Source organism: Lepeophtheirus salmonis, chromosome 13 (genome assembly GCF_016086655.4).
Source record: "Lepeophtheirus salmonis chromosome 13, UVic_Lsal_1.4, whole genome shotgun sequence".
In the NCBI taxonomy this organism is placed as follows: domain Eukaryota; kingdom Metazoa; phylum Arthropoda; class Copepoda; order Siphonostomatoida; family Caligidae; genus Lepeophtheirus; species Lepeophtheirus salmonis.
In genome coordinates, this window is record NC_052143.2 from 3,924,795 (window position 1) to 3,948,898 (window position 24,104).

The 24,104-nt window shown below is 29.5% G+C and overlaps 1 protein-coding gene across 2 annotated transcripts; it reads right to left on the reverse strand.

Moving 5' to 3' along the window:
• Positions 1–1,762: 1,762 nt before the first annotated feature.
• LOC121128634 (meckelin) lies at positions 1,763–22,733 on the reverse strand. Of its 2 annotated transcripts, XR_011783335.1 has the most exons (15): positions 21,064–22,733; positions 15,548–15,733; positions 14,996–15,176; positions 14,819–14,930; positions 14,580–14,761; positions 14,206–14,527; positions 13,813–14,145; positions 13,468–13,752; positions 8,599–8,811; positions 8,203–8,532; positions 3,337–3,594; positions 3,171–3,279; positions 2,953–3,095; positions 2,668–2,852; positions 1,763–2,109 (listed from the first exon to the last, which is right to left on the reverse strand). XR_011783335.1 is itself a non-coding variant. In XM_040724224.2 (14 exons), exons 1-14 carry the CDS (start codon positions 21,233–21,235, stop codon positions 2,772–2,774), a joined length of 2,907 nt encoding a protein of 968 aa, XP_040580158.2. In that variant the 5' UTR covers positions 21,236–22,733; the 3' UTR covers positions 1,763–2,771. The 2 variants fall into 2 exon arrangements, 1 of the variants encoding a protein (XP_040580158.2); XM_040724224.2 differs by having other exon boundaries at positions 1,763–2,852.
• Positions 22,734–24,104: the final 1,371 nt, after the last annotated feature.

The window sequence follows — 24,104 nt, forward strand, 5'->3', positions numbered from 1 at the left end:
TTGAAGGTAATAATTTTAGAAAGGTGCATGAAACTCCTGATGTATCTCAAACACAATGGTTCCACTATTAAAAAATATGATAATCATATTTTTACTGTGGAAGAGATGTACAACCACCAAAACTGAAGGTCCTCGATGTTCTAGAACAAGGACTACTAGATAAAAGGAGAGCGAACTTAAATAGCGAAAATACAAAGGCCTATATTTAAAAAAAAGGAGAGGCATAATAAAATAAGAACAAGAATTTACTAAAGATATTCGTAAACCATATAAATATTTTACAATTTTTTATAACATATTTGTAAATTAAAGCATTGACTAATATGAGCTAGCTGACCCATGTAACTACATATACAAGTATAAAATAAATAAAAAGATATATATGCGTGGCGATAACATAAAAACAATCTGGGATATTTTTTCTCAATATTGCAACAATATGATAAATGTATCTGTTGATATTAGTATTATAAATTAAATTAATTCAAAAAAGTGATAAAGTCCTTAGGAGCCACGGTTTTTAAGGTTAATTGAACCTGATAAAAATCGGCTATTGGGTATACCTGATCATAAAAGATAATAAGACGTCATGACATGAAAATTATATGTAAAGTAGAGTGTTAAATATTATATTTTAATTGAGTTGCAAGAATAATTAAAAGAAGGTAGAAATTTATTATATTAATGACATTAAAACTTGATTTAAAGTTCAAATACCGCTTGATCAAATTGACTGAATTTGTATATAATATGTTCTTGTAAACATTTAAACAAATATCATTCATATTAATAACTTGTTGGACAGTTTTCTAGTGGTTTAATATTGTATTTCACTCTAAAAAAAATGTTATCTTGGCTTTTTCATTGAGTAAAAAAGTATTTGTATTACAACCTTAAGCACCAAAAAATTATTAAATCCTGCGTCTCCCAGAAACAAAGGGAATGAACAGAGGACAAGTAGTAAAATTTAATACGTTCAATCCTTCTTTCGAGTGACGACTCTGAAATAGTCCACCATTTTTCTATTTGGTGGAAGGATGTAATATGTTGACTCATGAAGAAAGATTTCCTGCTCTTTTGACGTATAATCCTGAAGTTGATCCTTAGAAATCTGAAAAATATAATGGATTTGAATTCTTTCTTGATCTTCTAGTGTGGGGTTATATCTCAATTTTGCAGCAAATAATAAAGAATAATGATAACCATGAACTTCTCAACTCATTCAATCAAACAGCAATAGATAGTAGACAACAATGTACTTTAGGTCCAAGCCCGTAGAAATGAACACAAACAAGAAAGCACTGCTCTGTCCTCCTTTTAGATGTTTTTGTCTAAACTCAAGTGGCAAAAATATACTCCTGTACTTCTTCCAATAAGGAGAGAAAATTGAAAATGATTCCTACTACAATATATCATTGCACAATAATATTATTCCATGAACAAACCTGAACAATCTTGAAGGAAATGCTGTTATGACAGCATAATAGTACTCCCTTTCACACAGTAGCAAAGCCTCAAGAATCATGTTGCAACAACATGGTCAGTTTTTAACAACCTTTATCAAATAAACTCAGCCCCTTGGACTATTTCTGCTGCTTATTTATTGGAGTAAAGACTAACTCTTCACTTATCCAAATATTGAATCCATCAAGCCTCATATTATCAAGGAATGGATCTAATCCCCTGAGAATGCTATCATTGAGACTTTTTACAAGTTTAGACCCGGAGATGATACTTCATCAACGCAAGAGGAGTCAAAATATTTCAATTATATGATTAAATCGACGTACATTTAAAAATTTATTGATATTATTTAATTGTGAAGAAATTGTCACTTTTGTAATGTATACATTATAAAGATACCAACAGAAAAACCATTTATATAAAACATAACATTCATAAATATGTAACTTATCTGGAAAAATGTACAAAAGACATTACGAGTTTAAAAAGAATCCTTTTAGACAACACCTAATCGTTTTTTTTTATATTTTTTTTTAAAACTTTGTATGAAGAGTAAATATTATTTGAAAGGAAAACAAATATTGATATAATATAGGTACATAACTGCAGATGGGAAAAACATCTTGATTGAGAACCAACGAAGCGCTATAATTATAATTATTAAAAATAAATAAATAATCAACATCAATATTTAAGTTCTTTAACACACGCACAGAGCAAGTTTCATTGCATCTTTCAACGCCTCTTTTCAAAAAAGGAAAAGGCACACAGTTATATTGCAGTTTGCAAATTATTCCTAACAACTATAGAACTACTTTTTAATTAATAAGCTGTAATTATTTACAGCTTCTATTTTTTTTATTTTTAAACCTTTACTTAGACAGAAAATAATTTATAAAAAATTAGAATTATCTAAAATTTTCTGGTGAAGATGCATTTACAAAAATACCATTCAAACATTATAGTTTAAAATTTCTTCACCAGATTAAGGCCTTCAAACATAAAATATTCATATATCTAAATGAAAAACATTAGTATCTAAAATCATTAAAATACAAATATAAAATATTGATAGCAAATTTTCTTTTAAACCAACAACTATCTATTCTACAGCTTTACAATATCTTATCTGTGTTTCTACCAATCAATGTTAAAAACAATAATAAGATAGGTATAAAATTGGCAATTAGAAAAGCAAAGTACATAGGAAATGTTGATTTTTGAGATATCATTATACACGTAGGCATAAAGTTTATTTATTCATCATGATTTTGCTTTTTAAGGAATTGATGTTACATAAAATTCCTCTAAAGAAGAAACCTTTGATCAATCAAAGTCTTTTTTGCTAAATTCCGCCGTCCCAGAACATAGCGAATGTACATAATCATCTGTAAATTAAAAGCATTTCATTAATGATGGTATCAGATAGAAAACGGAGTTACTTTAATCTTGATTAATATTTTAAACTACATAAGCCTATACACTTACCTTTGATACAAAATATGTAATAGTCCCTGCTAAAAGAAAGTCTGAACAAAAGAGATCTGTGAGACAAAATACGGAGAGATCGAACATACTAAGAGAAAGTTCATGCCCATGAAGAAAAAGATCACTAAAGGAGTTGCAATTATCTATTTTAAAAAACATGAATTAGAAGATTTAATAAGCAGAGATTTAAAAAATGTAGGATTGGAGAAATCCTATACCTGAGTAAAAAATTGCCTTTTCTGACGTACTTGAGTCCTGGAACTCAGTATCAATGACTTGTTCGAGAAAAATACGGTCCCGTATTTCATAATCTATGTCCCTCAAGGCCTACATAGTAAAACACAAGAAATTATTTTGTGCACTTTTAAAAAGATTCACTTTTACATGTTCTAGAAATCGATTTAAGAATTTATTCATCGTATCATAAGCTTTTGTAAGTGTGGCTGCATTCCCAGAGATAATTTTTTGGGAGCTTGTTCTTGAAGTTCCAATTTCCGAAAGTAGATTGGATCCTGTTGAAAATGCAGGGAGGACAACAGCGTCATAGTATTCACGCAGTTTGGCTGGGAGTGTCATTGTAAAAGTTTGATGGTCAGAGCCCGTCTGAAGTCCACGATGTCCGCAGAGGTCCTCTGTTTCTCTCTAAATTATTGAATATATATTTAGATCTTAAATTTATAAGTGGATCTGCAGGTTTTTTTGATTATACATACGTTTAAAAAGTATACATAAATTAAAATCATTTTTCCTTAATTAGAAGGAAGAAAAAATAACAATTGAATATTTGATAAATAACATCTTTAAACATATTCTCTGTTAAGTATGTACAAGATAATATAAAAAAGATACTAACATAAAAGTTTACTTAATTAATTTAATTGCCTCAAGTGACTACGTTGTGTTTATTTTATGTGTATAAACATGCATGTACACAATATCTATGCAAAAAAAACTTAATTTTTATTTGTGCATATAAGTATGTGACATAATTAACATAAATTCGACCAGCTTTCTACTAATTCATTCATAACTCAATTAATGTTGATAATTACACTTTACAGTAGGACTTACAGTTAAGTAAAAATAGTTCAACTTTGACGATTATTACGGATATTTCCCCCCTCTAAATTGAGATCAAAAGTCTTTTAAATATCTTAACCATTGAAACAAGAGACATAAAACGAAAAACCATTTTTGAAGGCTCCCTTTCCTCTCTTATCCTTATCTTATCTTTTGATACTTGAGGATCAACTTCATTTAAGATATGAGCAATCACGTTTAACTGTTAAAATTTGCATGTTTTTTAAATTAATTCTGTCATTTATTGTTAATATACTAAAAAAGCCGTATCAAACTCTATCAATAACAAACCACACATATTACTTGTGTAACAAATAATTCACAGTTTCAAAATTATCGAGAAAAAATTATTGGATGTTCCAAAATATTGATAATATTTCAATTGCTATGATTATAAGGAAAATTTTAGAAAGAGATTTTTATTGGGTTAGCTTGAAAAAAAAGGCGACTGATTAATGGGTTCTTGATTTTTTTTCACCTCAAAAATTGGCATTGTTATAATGTCCCCTCCCCAATAAAAAAAAATTCCGTATTGGTCGTATTTTATTCTACACGCAGAAGAATTGAAATCTTTGCAATAGTTATTTATATTATTTAATAATTGCATAAATTGTTATTTTTATAGTATGAAAAATAATGTAAAGATTTGCTTCTTAAAAACGTGTGTATTTAATTTTTCTGCTTCTTTTTAAATATATATATATAAGTTCCTAATTTATCACCCATACTAAACTGTCTATTCTAGGATTATTTATGAAAAACATTTTTATCTCAGGACAATTTGCCAAAAATATGTCTTACATATTTAGATATATATGCGATTGCAATTTTAATTCTGATTAATAAGTATTGTTTTTCCTCTTTTAGATCTACTAAATTACAATAAAACAATTAATATGCTTCATGTCATATAGGTAAATTAATTAGTGTATTTTTGCATAATAGTATATTTTTATTAATGATACAATACACAATACAGTTTCATTTAGTTCGAATGTAATTCCAATATTTTACCAATATATAGATTAAATAACATGCTGTTTTTCTCCACGATGACCTTAATTATTTTCAAATTAGAAATAAAAAGTATCGGAGCGTTATGATTAATAAAAAAATAATTTGCTTGGGGTGACAAATGATAAAGTTTTACATAAAATTCACATAAATGAGTTTGATTTTGTCAAACTTTTACAGGGAATGTAAGTCTCTTTATTTTTTTAGTATTTCATAGTTGCTTATTAGTATTAATAAACTTGCTGAACAAGATAATTGGTAGTTTTGCAATTTGTATGAGCCTCCTCCCTATCATACAACAAAAGAGGCGGGCGCCATGAACACCCTTCTTTGGGAATACTTTTTATTTTATGCATCGACCTTTTAATACAAGATATCCCTCAAAATGACAAAATCATTGGTTTTAAAAATTCAACTTTCCTTTTAAGAAAATTATGTTTTGCAAATGACTAAGCTATAATTTTTACTGATATTCTTACATCAAACTTTAAAATCTACAGGGAGCGGGGATCAAATTGTTGCCTACTTTAAACCTTGATAACTTGAAGACGACATTATCAAATAAAAAACCGGTTACCAAATAGGAAAGCTATTCTTGTCAGCTGACGATATGTAGTTCAGTTAGTATCATGCCGTCATCATATGAGGAGATAAAGAGCTATAAGTGGAACGAGAAGCTTTCGAGGTCCGCCGTAGTCATGGCATTGGTTAATAATTTATAATTTATTTGGTTAATTTAGAATATTACACAAAGCTTAACAACATACTCTCTCATAGCTCTGGCCTTGAAATGAATGCAGAAAAAAACAGAAATTTTAAGTCAATTCAAAGAAATTTCTCAAAAGAGTATCCCTGTTCCAAGACCACTGAAAAAATAAAACTGCTTGGGTCATGGATAGGCGAAATAAATGTTGAAATAAATCCGAATGACATTATTAAGCAAAATTAACTACATAAAAGTGATCTTTGGGTAAAAGTTTAACAAATCCAATATCAGAAAAGTGGCCATTTTCAAATAAAAAGTTATATAGTTACCGGGCCAACTGTTATTATTTATATATCTCTATTATTCAAATTTTGAGAAGTTAAAAATTATTTTTTTTGAATTTTCCTATGAGCAATGATTTATAACATATAATTAACTTTCGATTGCTAAGAAAAACATTACTTTAGTTGCCACCTTGAGCACACATTGAGATAGCAGCGCTCGTCCACCCAGGGTTGTCTCACAAGGTCATCGGGGAGCAGACTGGGGCCTGGAGAAAGACAATTGCCAATGTCTACATACATTGAAGACATTTGGCAATCGACAGCTAATTATGTGTTCTACAACATTGATCATAGAAAAATTGGAAAAAAATAACTCTTAACATTTCAAAATTTGCATGAAAGAAATGAGTAAATAATACATGTTGTGCACTATACCCCAAGTGAACAGCCCTTATTAGTGTATATTAGTGGCGCCCGAACCATAGTGTCTAAACCCACACTATTTAGACTAAGTGTAAGTGTTTTATAATAAAATTATAAGGTTATCATTATATAATCTGTAACTTGCAACTAGATCCTGATTAAAATGACAGCCCATTTTACTTTAAGGAGTAAATAAGAAATGAAGAGTGATAACCTCTTAGAAATAACTTTCTTTTTCTCCCACCTACAAAAAACTTACATAATTAGCAATAATATTCAAACTTTGTGCTAATGTGCTGTATTTAGATATAGAATGATAATTAATGAATATAAATACAGAAAATATTATTTTGCAAAAGAATACTCATTAATTTACCTTTATGACATATGTATATTACATATAAACAATACCTATTTTTCATAATATCCCTTTAAATTGAATTAAAATGTATATTTAAATAATTGTTTTTAGCCAAATGTTCCAAATTGTCCTTCAGGGAATAGTTTGCTTACAATAATGTACATCCACGTTTTTTGAACTTTTCTCAAATATTGCAATGAGTTATTCTCGAGTATTCATTGTTTTGTTTCTTTCTGATCGAAGTTGCGTGAAACAGAAATAGTGAGTATTACATTATACTTGACTTGTAATGTTTGAATTCACAATTCTCAAATTGGGTTCATTAAATTTTCTTTTTTATTTATAAGAATTAAAATTGAGTGCTCTAATTTCAATAATTTTTATCTATTTCGTCAAAAAGACATAAAGTTGAAAAATACTCATATTGTTTATCAACATATAAATAAATTGATCTAGAGTATTTTATAATTATAAATTATTTTAATAATGCCCATAATATGGCTTTTTGAATGAAATACATAAAATTATTAATGTTAGGATTTGAAAGAAAAGTAACCGAGGGTTAATTAAGAAAAATATATTTTAATGTACAGATGTGCCCATATTTAATATGTTTTATAACTCTTTTCCTTTAAAAAATTCATGGGTTGAAAAGTCTTAACGAAGAAAACACGTTGATTTTTTTGTTCAAAATTGGCTTTTTTTTTTTTTTTTTTTTTTTTTATCAAACAGAGTCCCCATAAACACTTTACCAGTCATTACTAATCTTCAGCAGTATTTTTCCCCACCAAGAAACAGTGTAAAATTAAGGCAAAAAATTATTTTTGATTCATTGTTTGGAAACTAAGAATAGTTGTATTATACTTTGCATAATTACTCACTAACTTAAGAACTGATTGTCATGAAGTTATGATAACTTTCATTTGAATATTAGTATTAACTGAAAATATGGTGAATTAAAAAGAAATAACACAATTTATATGTGAAGCACAGCATTTGTCAGTTTTAGAATTGATCAAATCCAACAGAATGAAAGAAAATGAAACCTAAATACCCTGCAGATATTATTTGATTCATTTCATTTATGTACACATATACATATGTGGAATTCTTTTCCCCTTTTATTTAAAACTTTTTTGATGAATGATTTGCTGTACTAAAAAAATTGCACTCTAATCCTCATTAATTATCTTGATTTATTGCAAGTTTAAACTTTTATGAAAAATAGCACACAAAAAAATATATACATAAGCTTACCAAAACTTTATTCACAATGAAAAAGAAAACACTACGATATGTGAACTAATACGGATATATGTTTACATGTAATACATATATGATAAAATAAGTCACGTGCTTACATATGTATGGAGTGAAATTACCTGAAGATGTTCTAGCATCTGGCCCATATCTGTATCGGATATTCCATGAGCAGACTTGCCATGAATGTAATAGCCAAAATTTTTGAGAGACATCACAAAAACAGAAATATTTGCTAGAGAACAAATATCCAGGAATTGTTCTAATTTGTCCTCAATGAGAGATGTGTATATCCCTCTCCAAAAAGCCACTTGAACCAAGGCCACAGAGCCATATACAGATACAGAAAGTGCAAAGCGACATACAAAACTAAAATTGCTATGATATTCCCCATCTGATAGAGTAAATGAACTCTGAGGATCTGATGTCCCTACGTTTTCAACTCCACATATCTTAAATACAAAAGACTAATTATTTAACAGCCGTAGATTTCGTATGTTATACAGATTATAAAATACTTTTAAAATGATAAGAATCATAAAAATCTGTAATGAAATACTGATTTTTCGAGTGATTTGTAGTTCATTCCATTCATTTGCTACTAAATAAGTTCTCCAAACAGATACAGGGAGCTCTTTTGTCTTCTCCGATGAAGGATGAGGTTTTTCCCAATCAACAAGGAAAATATCAACCATCATTTGTTGATAAATTAAATGTAAAATGTCGATGATCTAAATAGAAAAAAAAAAGTTTTGAATGTTGTTTTTTTATTCGTGGAAAATAAGATTAATAAAAAGTCTCCAAAACAGAGTGAAATATGTACATTGGATTATAACTTTGCTTATTCAGCCAAAAGAGTTGAAAAAATAGGAATACATAAATTGATACTATAATGTTTTTTGCATTTATTAAATGGCTTAATAGTTTGTATTAGATATTTTTTTTTCTTATTTATGAAAAGAGTAAAGTTTAGATTGTTTCGAGACAAAGAGAATACAATATTATTTATGCATATTAGTTTTATAGGTTCCCTCTTCTTTTAAAGGGAGTTTATAAAACCATCAGAAATTTTGAAATTATGTCTATTCATTTTCATGTATAGGTATGCCAAGAAAAAACAACTATTTCAACCAAGACCAAAAGTATGAAAGGTGTTTTAAATCTGCATTTGTAATTTATTGCTGAATCAAGACAAGAATTGATTTAAACAGATTTTCTGTAAAATTATTGAATTGTTTATAAATAAAAATCAATGTATACGCTTATGTAACAAGGTATTGTAGAATATATATAGAATTGCATTTATTCAGATTTAATGCTTTAAGAGTAGTTTGAAAGTATTGGCAATAAAATATATTCTTTATAAATCTTGTTAATTAACGGAGGGTTAATATATGTATTAATATTGAGGATGAACTTACCTCCGGATGAATGTAGGTCTAAAATAAGGGGAGATGGTAAATTTCTTGATGGTGAAATGAAATTTCTGTACACGCTACACATCAATAAAAAAATCTAAATAGACAGACTATTACAAAAACAACCTCTGTGTTTAATGTTCAATTTTCCAACGTATATATTTCTAAATGGCCTCACTCGGTCTTCAAATTTAAAGGCAACAAAACTACTATTATTTTTCGAAGTGTATATAATACAATTTGAAATTATATTATCTATATTGAATGTCAGAATATAAATATTTACTTGGTTGTATTTTCATTGTAAATTTCCATAAAGCTTTTCTAAAAGCCTCAATCGGCTTTCAAAGTTAAATATATCAAAATTATTCCCCATTCAAAAATAATCATCTGAAAAACTCATTTATTTTCTGATGATTATTTTCTTAAAATTTTGAGGGTTTTTTTTTTTAAAGAATGGTCCTTTGATCTTCAAATGAAATTTAAAATTTTAATATTGAATGAATACAAAAATTTGTGTAGTCTTATTGTTTGGTGGAGTAGTGGACTTAAATATGCAAATTTGCTTTAATTATATATGTGTTGCTTTCCTTGAAATTAATTTTTTTTATTTACTAGAACTCAGTACATTTTAGTTTTGTTCAGTATAGAGGGACTTTAATGTTTACGGAGTAATGGTGCATCTAAAATGGTCCTAATTGGTATTAAAGAAAGCACTTTAAGCACCATTACACGATAAAAATATTGAGTCGTGATGACATAACCTTTCTATATTTAAAATATGATTGTCTTTATTTTAAAAAAGTGCTTATTACTGCTTACATAGAAGTTATTGTCTAATTTCTCTATAAGTCAGCTGAACTTCTCCATTTTAGGAATTCTAATTTTTGAAAAAAAAAATCATCAATGGAGAATATAAAAATAGGAAATATCAATTAACAGTTTTTTGTTCAAATTTTTAAACTTTTGTTATATATCAATTAATATTTAAATTCATACAATTATTTAAAAAGGTTCTTTATAAAAGCAATTCTTACTCTACTCCTATAGCAAATAATTTCAAAAAAGTGATACGCTTAATATATGTTCAATTATTGAAAAAATGTTGTAAAAAATAGTAATTTTATATAAATAAAAAAATAGTAAAATTATATAAACAATAATACACAATCTACATAATATATCGCTGATTGACTATATATATATATATATATACATATTTATAAGAATATAAAATTAAAACTAACACACAATTTAGTTTTATTAAATTATATCTAATCATATAACATACCAATGTCTCATTTTATAGAAATATTGATTATCAATAATTTAGCCGTTAAAATATAAAATTGTTTGTTAAAAAAATTATTGTAATTTTTTTTTTTTTTTAAATAACTAAAGTAAAATGGAAGTCATTCTTAAATAAATAACAATTCTTTGCATGCATTTGATAAAATGTAACATTATAATTAGAGTTTTTTGATCGCCCACGAAACTTTGTCAAGTAATAAAAAAGTTATATATATTTATATAAATAAAAACATTTTTGCAATATCAAATTAATAGATTAACTAACTCATTTCTAAGTTTATAATTTTTATATTAAATGAACGTTCTTAATTATGTCTTAAGTAAATAAAAGATTTTAAATATTTTAAAATTTTCATCTGGACTGTGATCAAGAAAAGGATCATAAGTAATATTTAAAGAGACTAACAGGAAAAAGGTGTCATGTATATCGATCAAGAATGTTTTATGTTACCTCTAATTATGATTCGTCTAAAAATTGGTATATGCTCTTTTTCATCTCTCTTTCATTCATTGTTATATCACGTCTTTTGACAAAGAATCATCTAATGTAATTTCATACAAGTCAATGTATAGAGACAGGGTTATATATTTTTCCTTAGAATAAACCAGAAACATAAACTAATACTTAAAATCATAGGTCATAGTATCTCCTATCATAAAATCATAATCATAATTTTGCTCTATAAAATTATAAATCGACTACAAAGGATATTTATATTTTTTATTTTTGTTCGAGGTTACATGAATCCTGAACGTAATTTATATACATAGTTTACTTTCTATTTCAACCATCTTGTCTTCCCTTCCTTTTTAGTCTCGTTTGTAACATTGACTGCCAAAAGAAAAATCTTATCATTGACTAACGCTTCTGATCAGATAATTTTATTTATTTAAGCTCCTTGATCATGCAACCGGTACAAAGGCACACAATAATGGCTGCACGGCATTCGTATTCGGAGGACATCTGAATGATTTGATATTTTTTCCTATACAACTTTATAAACTAAATTTGATGAGCACACTTTCAATAACAAAGATTTAATGGTTACCATGATATTGAGGTCTAAAATTGTTCCAGATTTCAAATTCACACCCGGTATTTTAGCAACATAAACTAGTAGATAAATAATAAGGAGTAATGAAGTATGGAAATAGTTACTCCGGTTTTATTTAATTTCTTATAAGTTTCTTTTATAAATTACTTTATTTCCTATAGTAATCAGTTATATTAATATAGTCCACTTGAACTTAATTATTGGGATTTAATCTTACTTAAAAGGGAAATGTTTTTTTGAAAACAATAAACCCCCAAAAAAGTAGATACAGTAATTAGATGACAAATTAAGAATTTACAGAGAAGGTTTAGCAAAATTATGATGTGTACAATACATTATAAGAATATTTCCGTCTTTGGGGTGGATAAACACCTATCAAAATAAACATAGGATGAATAAATAAACGTAATAGAAAAATAATATTTGACATTATCAAATGTATTTTATTAAATTGCATTTGCAACTGGAAACTCCCTCAATCAAATGTTTTAAAATAGTGTGTCTTTTTGATAAATCCAGACCATCTTTAACTACATTCTGAAGAATAAGTAAAGCATTTAACTCAGTTATTTGAATTTTAAAGTGAGAGGTTGAGTGTTGGCCTTCAGTTTGTAGCGCAACATTTAATTCAAAATAAGTACTCTTACAGACAAAATGAAGGCCGCCCGGTCTGCCTACAGAAGAAATTTGATGAGTGATTTGAAGTCCTATGGTAATCTAATCATATTTTATTCGAATGAGAAACATTTGACTGTCGACAGATCCCACAACATCCAGAATTACGTGATACCATAAGTGAAATATAAGGCCAACGGTGTCGTGTTTCTGTTTCAACAAGACTTGCCTCTCCCCTTCACAAGGCCTGTTAGACCCAAAACTGGTATAAAGAAGGGAAGGTGTCTTTTTGGGAGCTCCAAACCTGGCCCTCTAACTCCTCCGTTATAAATCCCATGGATTATTTCTTTTATGAGGATTTATAGAGGAAGATCTCTGCCAATTTACATAACAACATAGACTTTTAAAGGCCTTCATCATCAAGTACTGGGGCAAAGCCTCCCTTGCGGACGAGGTCAAGCCCTGCAAATCATTTAGGTCTCGGATCGAGTGAATGATTGGCGAAGATGGTGGAAACATGGAATGATTTTTTTGGAGGGGGGTTCTTAGAACTTGTAAATAAAATTTCAAACCTCTACATGCTTTCCTTATTGATCAGGATGCACTCAAACGTTGTCCGGATTTATCTGAACAACCTTGTAGTTCATTTTATAACTATAAATAATGTATAAAAATTGGGGAAAAATATTAATAAGTGTTTACTTCATCCTCTTTTAAGGCAACAGATTGGCTTTTATGAAAAGAAAGCAAAAAAGAACATCAATTCCGTAACTTCAAAATGTATATGTAGATAACTGCAAAATAAAAGCCTTTTTATTTTTCTCCAATATTGCATATGTATGTTCATAATTCAAAAATCTGCATCATAGAACAAACAGACATTCAATAGCTAATATTATTATTTAAACAAATACTTTTTGAAATGTTTGTAATCATAATTGTGATCTTCTTTTGGAGAGAATTAAACGAGAGAAATAAATTGTCGTACCTTTAAAGCAAAGATTGAATAAACAAAGTTCTTGATAATTTTTTCTTGATCCTCATTGGGAAGAATTACATAGATGTAGTTTTGTTGTTTAAAAAATATCATGTAGTAAAGACTTGCAAAATAAATGACAATGAAGAAAACATGAGCTAAATTTCCACAGGCATTAGCTAAAAATTCGAACAGAGTAAATGGATCAATAGTCATCTTTCCTGAGCGTCTTGACCAGGTCCATGTTTGAACTATCGACCAAAATACTGCTATGGCACTAAGAACACCAATAGATATCTAAAAATAATATTATAATTACAATGATGAAGTCAAATTTTGTAACCAGATTTGACAAACTTCAATATCCTTAATAGATTCTCGGATATCCATGCTATAGTCTATTTTGAATTCAAAAGTAAAGCCGGAACCTTCTAAATTGTTTTTTCGCGCCTCTTCAAGTTCTTCTCGGGTGATAACTCCGTACTCTATCTCTATTAACGGGGGATAGATTGTTCCAGAGAGTTGAGGATATTCTCTTGTATCCAATAATTGAATTTTGAGATGGAACTTCTTAAGAAAACGAATAGCTTCTGGTACGGATTCATCCTCTGATTCAGAAGCAACACCTCCAATCCGATCCATCATAAAAAATCGCGTTATAAATTGAAGATTATGATCATCTCTCTTATTCTAAATAGACAAAGAAAAGTCTAAAATATTTTTTACATTCTTATCTTTTTAAATGTATACCTGATTCTGCTCCAAGTTTTTTAATAGAATCGGCAAGCCAAAAAGCTTAGTACTCTCAGTATCCATGATAGAAGTGTTATAGGAAATGTACAAGTCGTAGAATCTATTTTCACGCCCATCTTTACCAAGTTTATCCCATAGTAGTTCATAATTCAGAGAACATTTTACGTCAAACTTTGTTCCAAAATTAAGTGCAGCATCAAATTCATTGAACGAACCATTACAGAAATTAAAATCCGATCCAGATATCGACTTTCGAAAACTAATAAGTCTACCTTCAATATCAAACTCTGCAACACTTATTTGTATGCGAGACTGTGGTCTAATAATATTAACAAATTCATTATGGTTAGTATCTATTAAATGTAACCTACCGATACACATTAGTAATATCCTTTTTCTTATCTGGTCTGTCAATGAAGTACAATTGTGGAACATCATGTTTACGACTTCTTTTCAAGTCATAAATGACCTTACAGGCAGGGTGATTCCTATTGTGAAGAACTAGGGTGCATAAATTCCCAAGTGTCTGACATGCATTCGCTGTGTTAAATTCCTATTACACTAATATAAATAAGTAAAGTGTATTATGGATTATAGAAGAACGTTGCACCTCGCATAGATAAACGGTTTCCTTTAATTTCCTTTTGAAGAGTCGTGAACGAACTTGTTTCCCTCCATAGTCAACAATTTCACCTTTTCCATTTTCCAATGTTTGAGCATATCTGGATTTTAAAAAATTGGATTGAAAATTTGCCACTTTATAAACCAGATGTACAAAAAAAATTACCCTGTCAACTTGTCATCGTAACAGATAGAGTTAGCAACATTGCAACTACAATTTTGATTAGGAAGGATTGGAAAAGAGTTACAAGGGACGCAATTCCTTCTATCAGATGAGGGATATGTTCCAACTGCACATCGAACACAATTGAAAACATCTAATAAAGCACCACTAATGTCTCTCTCCACTGAAAATATAAAATACATAGATATCCTCAAGCAATAAAGTGATACATTTATCTTCATAGCAGCATTTTATGCCCATTCTATCTGTAATCATTAACTTATTGATTTTCAATATAAAAGACAGAAAAATAAATAAAACTTATTAAAAAAATGATAAACAAAATAGATTTATAAAGATCATTATCATCAATATTTTCGATTACTTATTGATGATTCTGATGAAAAGTTGAAAGTTAAAAAAAAAAGCAAACAAGAATATTGTGTTATATTACACAATATATTTGAAAGTATTATATAAAAAAAAATGAATGAGTGGGTAGAGAAATTCTTTAAGAGAAAAAATGTCTTATTTATTTTACAAATCCTTTCGAACCTAAAATTTCATCAAAACCGCAAAAACATCTTTGATTATCAAAGTCGATCAATCCTTGACATGGGCGACAATGGAGTTTATCCATACTTGGTACCGTTCCATTTTTACATTGCTCACAATCTAATTTGTCATAGGAACCAGTATCCTTTTTGATGACAAAACCAGCCATGCATTGGCATTGAAATCCTAAATGAAAGAAAAATAGGAAGGTATTTTTAGAATTACATTTAACTTCATATTTTTATTATAAATTAGATTGTAGAAATATTTTTTTTATTTCATTATTGACTTTTTTTGTTTCTAGATATCGTTTGAAACATATTTCTATATTAGTTATACCCAGGGCTCAACCGTCATTAAAATTGACAACTAGTCAACAAAGCTAGTCATTTTTATTTTTTGCTAGACCTGAGAAAATAACTAGCCCATAATACCACAAAGTTTAAACTACTTAATTACTTGGTATACAGGGTAGGGCAGCACAACGTAGGCTGTTAAATAATGTATATTTTCTTATTACTATGAAAAGGTTTTGTTATTATTTTTTTAATATTCTGTTTCAGCCGTCCTTTTTACATAAACAAACTATACTAATGTAGAAATGAAAAGTCCAGTGGGTTCAAATCTGATGAAGAAGGGGGTCATATCTCCTTGTACCAGAATCTAGCCATGTTATCTACACATAACTTTTGGCACTTGGTGGACGTGTGAGAGGGACACTGTCCTGAGTCCACACTTAGTTAGCCTCTGGGTAGTTGGTCTTCAGCCATGGCAAAATGGTGGGCCTAAGCACCTTTTGGTAGGCATTTTGGCAAATTTTCTGTCCTGCCTTGAAAAAGAACCAAGGCATCTTCTTCCACAAGGACTCCACGCCACCTTCTGACAGAGGGCATGAAAGACAAGAGGCTCAAGAGGTGCAAGAAAAGCCTCACATGATCAAGGTAAATGGTTCAATTATGAAAAATTTCTCGGATAAGAAGATTTTTAAAGTTCATCAATTCCACAACTGCTGGAACAACCGATGGCTTGCGGAAGCAATAGAAGAAATCCAAGATGTCTTTGGCGTTGTGGCCTCTGATGGAAAGAAGATACCTTCGTTCTTTTTCAAGGCAGGTGCAAAGATACACCATTTTGCCATGGCTGAAGACCAACTACCTATAGGCTAACTAAGTGTGGACTCAGGACAGTGCCCCTCTCACACGTCCACCAAGCGCCAAAAGTTATTTGTAGATAACATTTGGCTTGATTCTGGTCTAAGGAGATATGACCCCCTTCCTCATCAGATTTGAACCCCACTGGACTTTTCTATATGGGGCACTTTGGAAAGGGAAACCAAAAGGACCTCACATCCAAATGTGAACTCACTGAAGTCCTCCATAATGACTGAATGGTACAACTTGGTAGAGGACTTTTTCATCAACTCCTGTATGACCTTCAGGGGATGTGTAAAGGCTGTGATTGATAATGAAGGTGGCATATTTAAATTGATTGGAAAAAAAAATTCAAAAACCTTGTTTACATTTTTTTGCCTAATATTGAAAATATAAAATTATTGATGTATTTCTAAATCCATCTCTCAAGCCCACGTTTTACTACACTATCCCGTATACACGTATACCGAAATATTTGATCAGCAAAAATTTCGAAGAAACCCCTATACAATAACGTTTAGTCCAATGATTAGAGCTCTACGGAATATATTAAATAGATCGGTTGGTTATGGAATTTTTTACTAGCCATGGGCTAAAAGGGTAGTGTGTCTGTAAAACATCTACTTCATCTAATACCCATAGTTTCATTTTGAGCATATATATATTTATTGACGTTATTTTTTACAAGTTTAAATTAAACCTAAAATAATGAAAATTTATAAAAGTCGTTGCTGCCCCTGAATTTCTTAGGCTCTCAGCTTCCAATAAATATATTAAATGTTTTTATTAAAGTAAAGATTTGTATTAGGAAAAAGCTTGAGGATTAGAAAATGTACAATATATTGATGGACCAATGTGAATGATGGAATTACAGTCCCAGAGGAGTTGATTTATTGATGTGTTCAATGTGATTTAACAAGATTGTATATAAATACATACCTTGTGCATTTTAAGATGAGATTCTTTCTGTTCTTTATGTTAAAAGAGTAATTACAAGATATAAAGCAGAAGGAATTCCTAATCTTCTATTTTTTGGATCGTATTAAAGGAATTGGAGACAAAAAATATTAATGGCTAAATTATAGCTATTTTTTTTATATTTTTATATATTTGACACTAAGTCTCATTTTCACAAAAAAAAGTTAAGGTATTTTTCCTCCTAAAAATACTTTTTATATAAATGATATTAATTAATAACTTATTGAAATCATTATTTTGATTATATTTAGTATAGTACACTACATAGACATATATGTCATTCAATGACAATAAACTTTGCCATAAATATATTGGTTAAAATATTACCGGCCAGTGAATCAAGTCAAATTAACACAAACATGCTCGACATTAAGCAAAGATTTACTCATTGTATATAAAGGATCATTATTTGTGAGTTTTTCCGTCGTTGGCGCCAATGAGAAATTATAAATGGGGCTCAAAGGCCTCACATACATGTGAGATGTTAGCTGTGGCTCATCTTGTTCCACTCTTTATTCAAGGACGACTCAAGGTAAAAATGCTAATGTTGCGAACACTACAGGCTTTGAACTTCATTTTTCACCAGATGTGGTAGTCCATTGGGTTAGTTTCTGGGTTTTGGGGTGACCAAAAGTTAATTAAGAAGACTCCTACAACGCTCAATACGAAATTGTTGATGTTTTTGAATCAAGATTGCCACTAATCATACCTATTTGACTTCCCCACAGCAGCCATGAACACTTTACCACGGTAAACAAGCCCGTTTTTAATTATGCTCCACCCGGTATATACATGATAATATATTTTATCAGTGTAAATTGTACACTGAGTATAAAGTGAATCACCTTGTCTCGATGAAAATTTTGTAGAGCCACATAAAAAAATGAAGCAGTTCGTAGAAATATCTCATTTCAATTCACCTATCTTGTAAATTTTTTGCTCAATTATTACGGAGCTACCTTGAATCAGACAACTTACGAATATATGCACGCTATAATTTGAAACTAAATATACATATTAATCTGTAGTTTTCCCAAAAAAAAATTAAATGTCAAATGTTGCAGCTGTCCAAATAGCCAGAACAATATATTTTGTATTTATTATGCGAAAAATCTCTGACCTCACAATTTATTTATTTATATTATGATTTAAAAAATTTAAGATCAATTGAAAATACAAAATACGAAGGCATTTAAAAAAAATAAAGTTTTGGTATTCAGTGCTGATATTATTACATATGATAAAATGTGATAACTATATCAAATATGGTATAAACACCTTAAGAAATACCTTTAAAAGCCATTTAATGAGGGGAAACACATAAGCTTTGTCTTCATTGACCAAATAAGCATGATTTTCTGGTAAATAACAAGCTTTATTTACTAAGGCATAAAAGACGTCGTCATGGAAACGAAGGAGGCATCATATATTATCATTATGGGGAAAATAGTTAAGGAATCTTTTTTGTCTAATTATATAATATTGTCATATTGTTACTTACGTATTTTCTAGTTATTATAGTAGATTAAGGTATAATAAGATTTATCTTATAAACCACTGATCAGTATTAAAGATCGGAGAAATTTCATTTCACAACCCTCTTCAGAGCCCAGCACTGGACTACAAACCTGCTTGTTATAATGTGTAAATATACATACAAAATATTACAGAATTTTAAAAAATACGAAGACAACTTCAGTACTTATTAATAGTGGTGTTTGGTTCCGTATTTAATTGGTCCGTTTCATTTGAGTCTTAGGACTGAGTCCTTAAGACTGTCGGTCCTTAGGACTGTCAGTATGAGAACTTATTAAATAAAGAAGACATAAACTTGAATAACGTCAACAAGGACAACACTTTATAAGTTTTTAATGCACCATGCAGGGATCCCTTCCTTGACTCGTGATGCTAATTTCCTACAACAAGGCCCACCAATCCCCTTCTGTATAGGAATTGCTTCAGTGGAAAGGAAAAAAACAGACAGGTCATGACTGAAAAAAAAACACCATGTTTCTTGTTAGCAAAGTGCTGGAAGAACTTTAATATGTAAGAAGAAGTAATCAACCCAGGAATAATGCGATCAAACCCTTTATTTCATGTTCATAGAAGGGGTTTCAGTACAGGTTGTTGACATCCTTGATATATATCAGCAAGTCGAATAAAACGGACCCTGGATGTTTTTTCTGCAAAGAAGCTGTAGAAACTTTGTTCCTTTGATTTTATTTTTGTGATTGATTTGTTCGATTTTATCTATGGTGAACATTGTTAAATAACTGGAGAAAACTACATTTTTTATTAATTTATTTTTGGTAATTTCAAACAAATCTACAATTTTATCCATTTGACTGATTTTATGATAAAATAAAACAGAATAAAGAAGACATCACGTTGAATGACGTGATGAAGGGCCGAACTTCAAAAGTTTATAGGGACAGACTTAGAAGAAACTACAATGTTCAGACATTAATGACATCACTACTTATTATCATTATTGCAAGAATATTGTTCTTTCAAAAAATTACTTTTACTCCTCAGAATCAGTTTTTATCCAATACATCGAAGAAAAATAGTAGGTTAACAATAATCTGCGTTATATAATAGCGTAATGTAAACTTTGTCTCTGTAACTTCTTTGATTTTCGAGAAAGAAACTATTCCTATCCCTCCTTCCTTATTATACAATCATAGTTTACAAAACTAGTTAATTCAATGGTAAGTTACGTAAGTTTCCAATTTCTGGGCTAATTGAATGATTTTGTGTATATGTTGTGTACAAATTGTAACTTGTACAAGCAAAGATACAATTTTCAACCAAAAAACGAGATAAACAGTTTTAAATAAAGGATTTACGGAACCCGAGATGAGAATAATGTAATCATTGAATATTCATGGATTATTGATATATTTGTGGTGGAATTCTTGGCTATTTTAATAAAAACTACTAAAATATAAGTAGTATGGGGCACATTATAAAATTCAAATGCTCACAGTTATATTACTCATAAAAACTTAATAACCCTGAAATATTACTTAATTAATTATATGAGGGTATCAATAAATAGTCGGTGATTTTAATGACCAATGCACTAATAAAATAATGCATTTTAAGACAAATCAATTGTAAAGTGTACAATTTGCAGGTACAGGCTACAACTTTTACAGACATCGCAACATGTACAGAACATACACATATATTTTTTTATACGTTAAGGTGTTTAGATGAACTATCACACCCATTGAACGCTCAAATTATAAGTTGCGCAAATCCATATTAATATGGATGATTGTTAAAAACTGGTAGCAATGGATATGATAATTTTAAATACTGAGTAAATTAAAAAAATGGATATTGGGTATCATTAAATAAAAAAATCTATACATCACTTACCTTTAGGCTCTGTGTTTTTTTCACACTTTCTACATATCAGGTTATTTGTGTCAAAGACAAATCCCTCTTTTTTACAGGGATAAGCAAAGCCGATGCTTGGCCAATCAAAACTACTTACTATCACAATATAAATAGAAAAATAACTCAAGAAATAAATTAATTTCATATACATTTTGTCAAAAATCAAGGAAAAGGAGTCACTGTTTTGTTTATGACTATGAAGGCATTGTTATATTTTGAAAAGGAGAAAGCAGGTATACTTAATTAAATCCATTCAATAGTTGTGGAAAGTAACTCAGGTTAAAGGTATAATTAAGTAAAGGATTTGAAGCAAAAGGAGGTATAACATACTTATTAATTATTATGTAAATCAAAGGGCTTTTAAAGAATCATTTTTTCAATAAATGCTCGAAAGGTTGATTAGAGTTAGTGTCAGAATTGGGTTTGTATTCAAAGTTATCAACTAGTGCAATACTTGTTGATTAATGAAGTTTAAATTTAATAAATTTGGACTCGTTGTACGTAAAATATTTCGAAATAAATGGTTTCCCGATCATTAACAATTTTCTATCGATAGCATTATTTTTCCAAACTATAATGTATCCAATCGTGTCTCACCGCTACTTATAGTCTGAGTTCACTATTCAAATCCATGAATTATATGATCAGACTTTTGTTTTAATTTACATCATAAGTAAATACAGGGTTATCCAATAAGAGGTGTTATTTTGAATAGGCCACGATTTCGGTAGATGTAACTTTTGAAGCTCCAATTTGTTAACATTTGACAGATACAAGCTTCGCCATTTATACAAATGGAACGATACACGCTCCAACAACGCAGTGAAATTACTAAAATTCACTATAAAAATAGGGAAACCCTGGCAGACGCAGTTCTTAAAAATACAACATTTTTGAGTTATCGTAAAGCAACCTGTCAGACTGCAATATAGAAATTGGTGGAAAATATTGAGCTGTCGGGACAGGTTAGTGATATGAAGAATAAATCCCGTGCATGTCGCTTAAGAATAACTCAGAATATTGCTGCTGTAGCTAAAATTGGTGAAGTATGAATGGATTGCGCTGTCGAGAGGTAATTAATGATTTTTTATAGCCGGAATGGGATGGTATTGATCTGGACAACGTTTATAAAATATTACTAAGCAATATTATAATATGGTATCGAATAAAATACTATGTAGGATTTTAAACTTATTAAATGTATCTATATGCATGGATTAATGAAGATCTGAATAAACTATTCACATTTGAAACCACGCAGCCTCTCCATTATAACCATATACGTGAAATATGTCTTTAACTTTTGTAGTTCCTTGTTGCCACATTAGTAAAGCAACTTTTCAAAAGCTCAAAGATATTAGAATAAAAAATGTTATCATCAAAAATGAAAAATTTTAATAAACTGGAATCAGTTATACCAATTTATCAGTTACAGCGTAACCCTTTACTATTTATTTATTCCAGTAATATCTGATGAGTGTTTATATGTAATTCATTTTCAAAATTGTAAAGAAATAATATGACAATGATAGTCCGAGAAAACTTAGGATATACGTAAAAGTTGGCTTGATTCACTTATTTGGCTAACTACTAGATGATTTCGGGTCTTTTTTCTGTTCCTGCTGTTTCCACTTTTCACCTCGACTGACAAAAGGGAAAGGAAAAATTTATTTAAATATAATGTAGCTTGCCTTTTCTATTTTTCTTGTAGGCAATTGTTAGTTATTATTTACAGTAAATTGATAGTATAAAAATCCAAATCCAAGTTCATTCTACGTAGAGTAAGCTGTTTTATATTATGCAAGAGTTTACTTAAGACAATTTAAAAAAAAAAAAACTGAAAGCAATATACACTACATTTGTATCTATTTAAAAAAGCGAACCGTGACTCATATATTATATATTCTAGCTGTCTTTAATTCTTCAATTATACCCGTTATCTTTTGAGATTGGAAAATCCTAGATATTTGGAATATTCATTTAAAAATTATAAACAAATTTATTTATGAAGAAGAAAATAATATACATTTTAAATTTACAGACCAATTTTAAATATTATAAGCATAAAAAGAGCAATGCAATCAAAATACACCTGCAATGCCAACAAACAGTCAAATGACGTTTCATGGAATGTGCGTTCAATGAATGGAACCAAAAAAAAATTCGAATGTTGTACGCTAAAAATGAGAATTTAGAGTTCTGTTCCAAAAATACTTACAAAAAAATTCAAGAAATCAATGTTTATATTTATTTTTACTTTTTAAAATATTATTTAAAGCCCATGATCTAACAAAGACGAATGCTTGGGAGACCTATTTTGTGGCAGTGGCACAAGGGGACTAAGGGGATACTTTTTGAAGGTTCGTATTGAACATGGCCCTTTGCTGCCACCATAGCTTTTAGTGTGGGCCTTGGACATGGCTTTCCACTTCCTCTCGGTGGAGATCTTTAGCGTGTCAACGCTGGGTTGGGGGACGACTAAGAACCGTCTTACGACATAGCCCAGATACCATAGTCGAGAGGATTTATGTCAGACGAGGAGGGAGGCCACAAATCGTGTTTCCAGAAATCGGAAAAGTTCTCCTCGACCCATTGCTGCGTGGTTTTGACCTTGTGCACCAGGGCTTAAAAAATATTCACAGAGATTTATGAGTGAATTATCAAAACAAACCAACAAATATCCCCTTAAATTATTAAAAGATGAGAATTTGTAAAACAGTACAGCCAGGCTGACTTTCGATTCGTATTTTAAAACCTTATAAAATATATTTATGTAAATATAAGGGAAGTGATCAAATTATATTTTAATTCAAACTAGAATTTAGGACACTTCAATTTTGAGAAATTATTATTTTTTATTTACAAGAAAATAATTATAAATGATAAATTCATCTTTTTAAAGACCCTAGTATTATAAAAATATATTAAAATAATTTCAATCAAAAATTTAATCTTTTAGAAGGTCGAACCAACGTTAACGAAAAAAATGTGTATAAAAAACAGAAAAACAATTTGTCAAC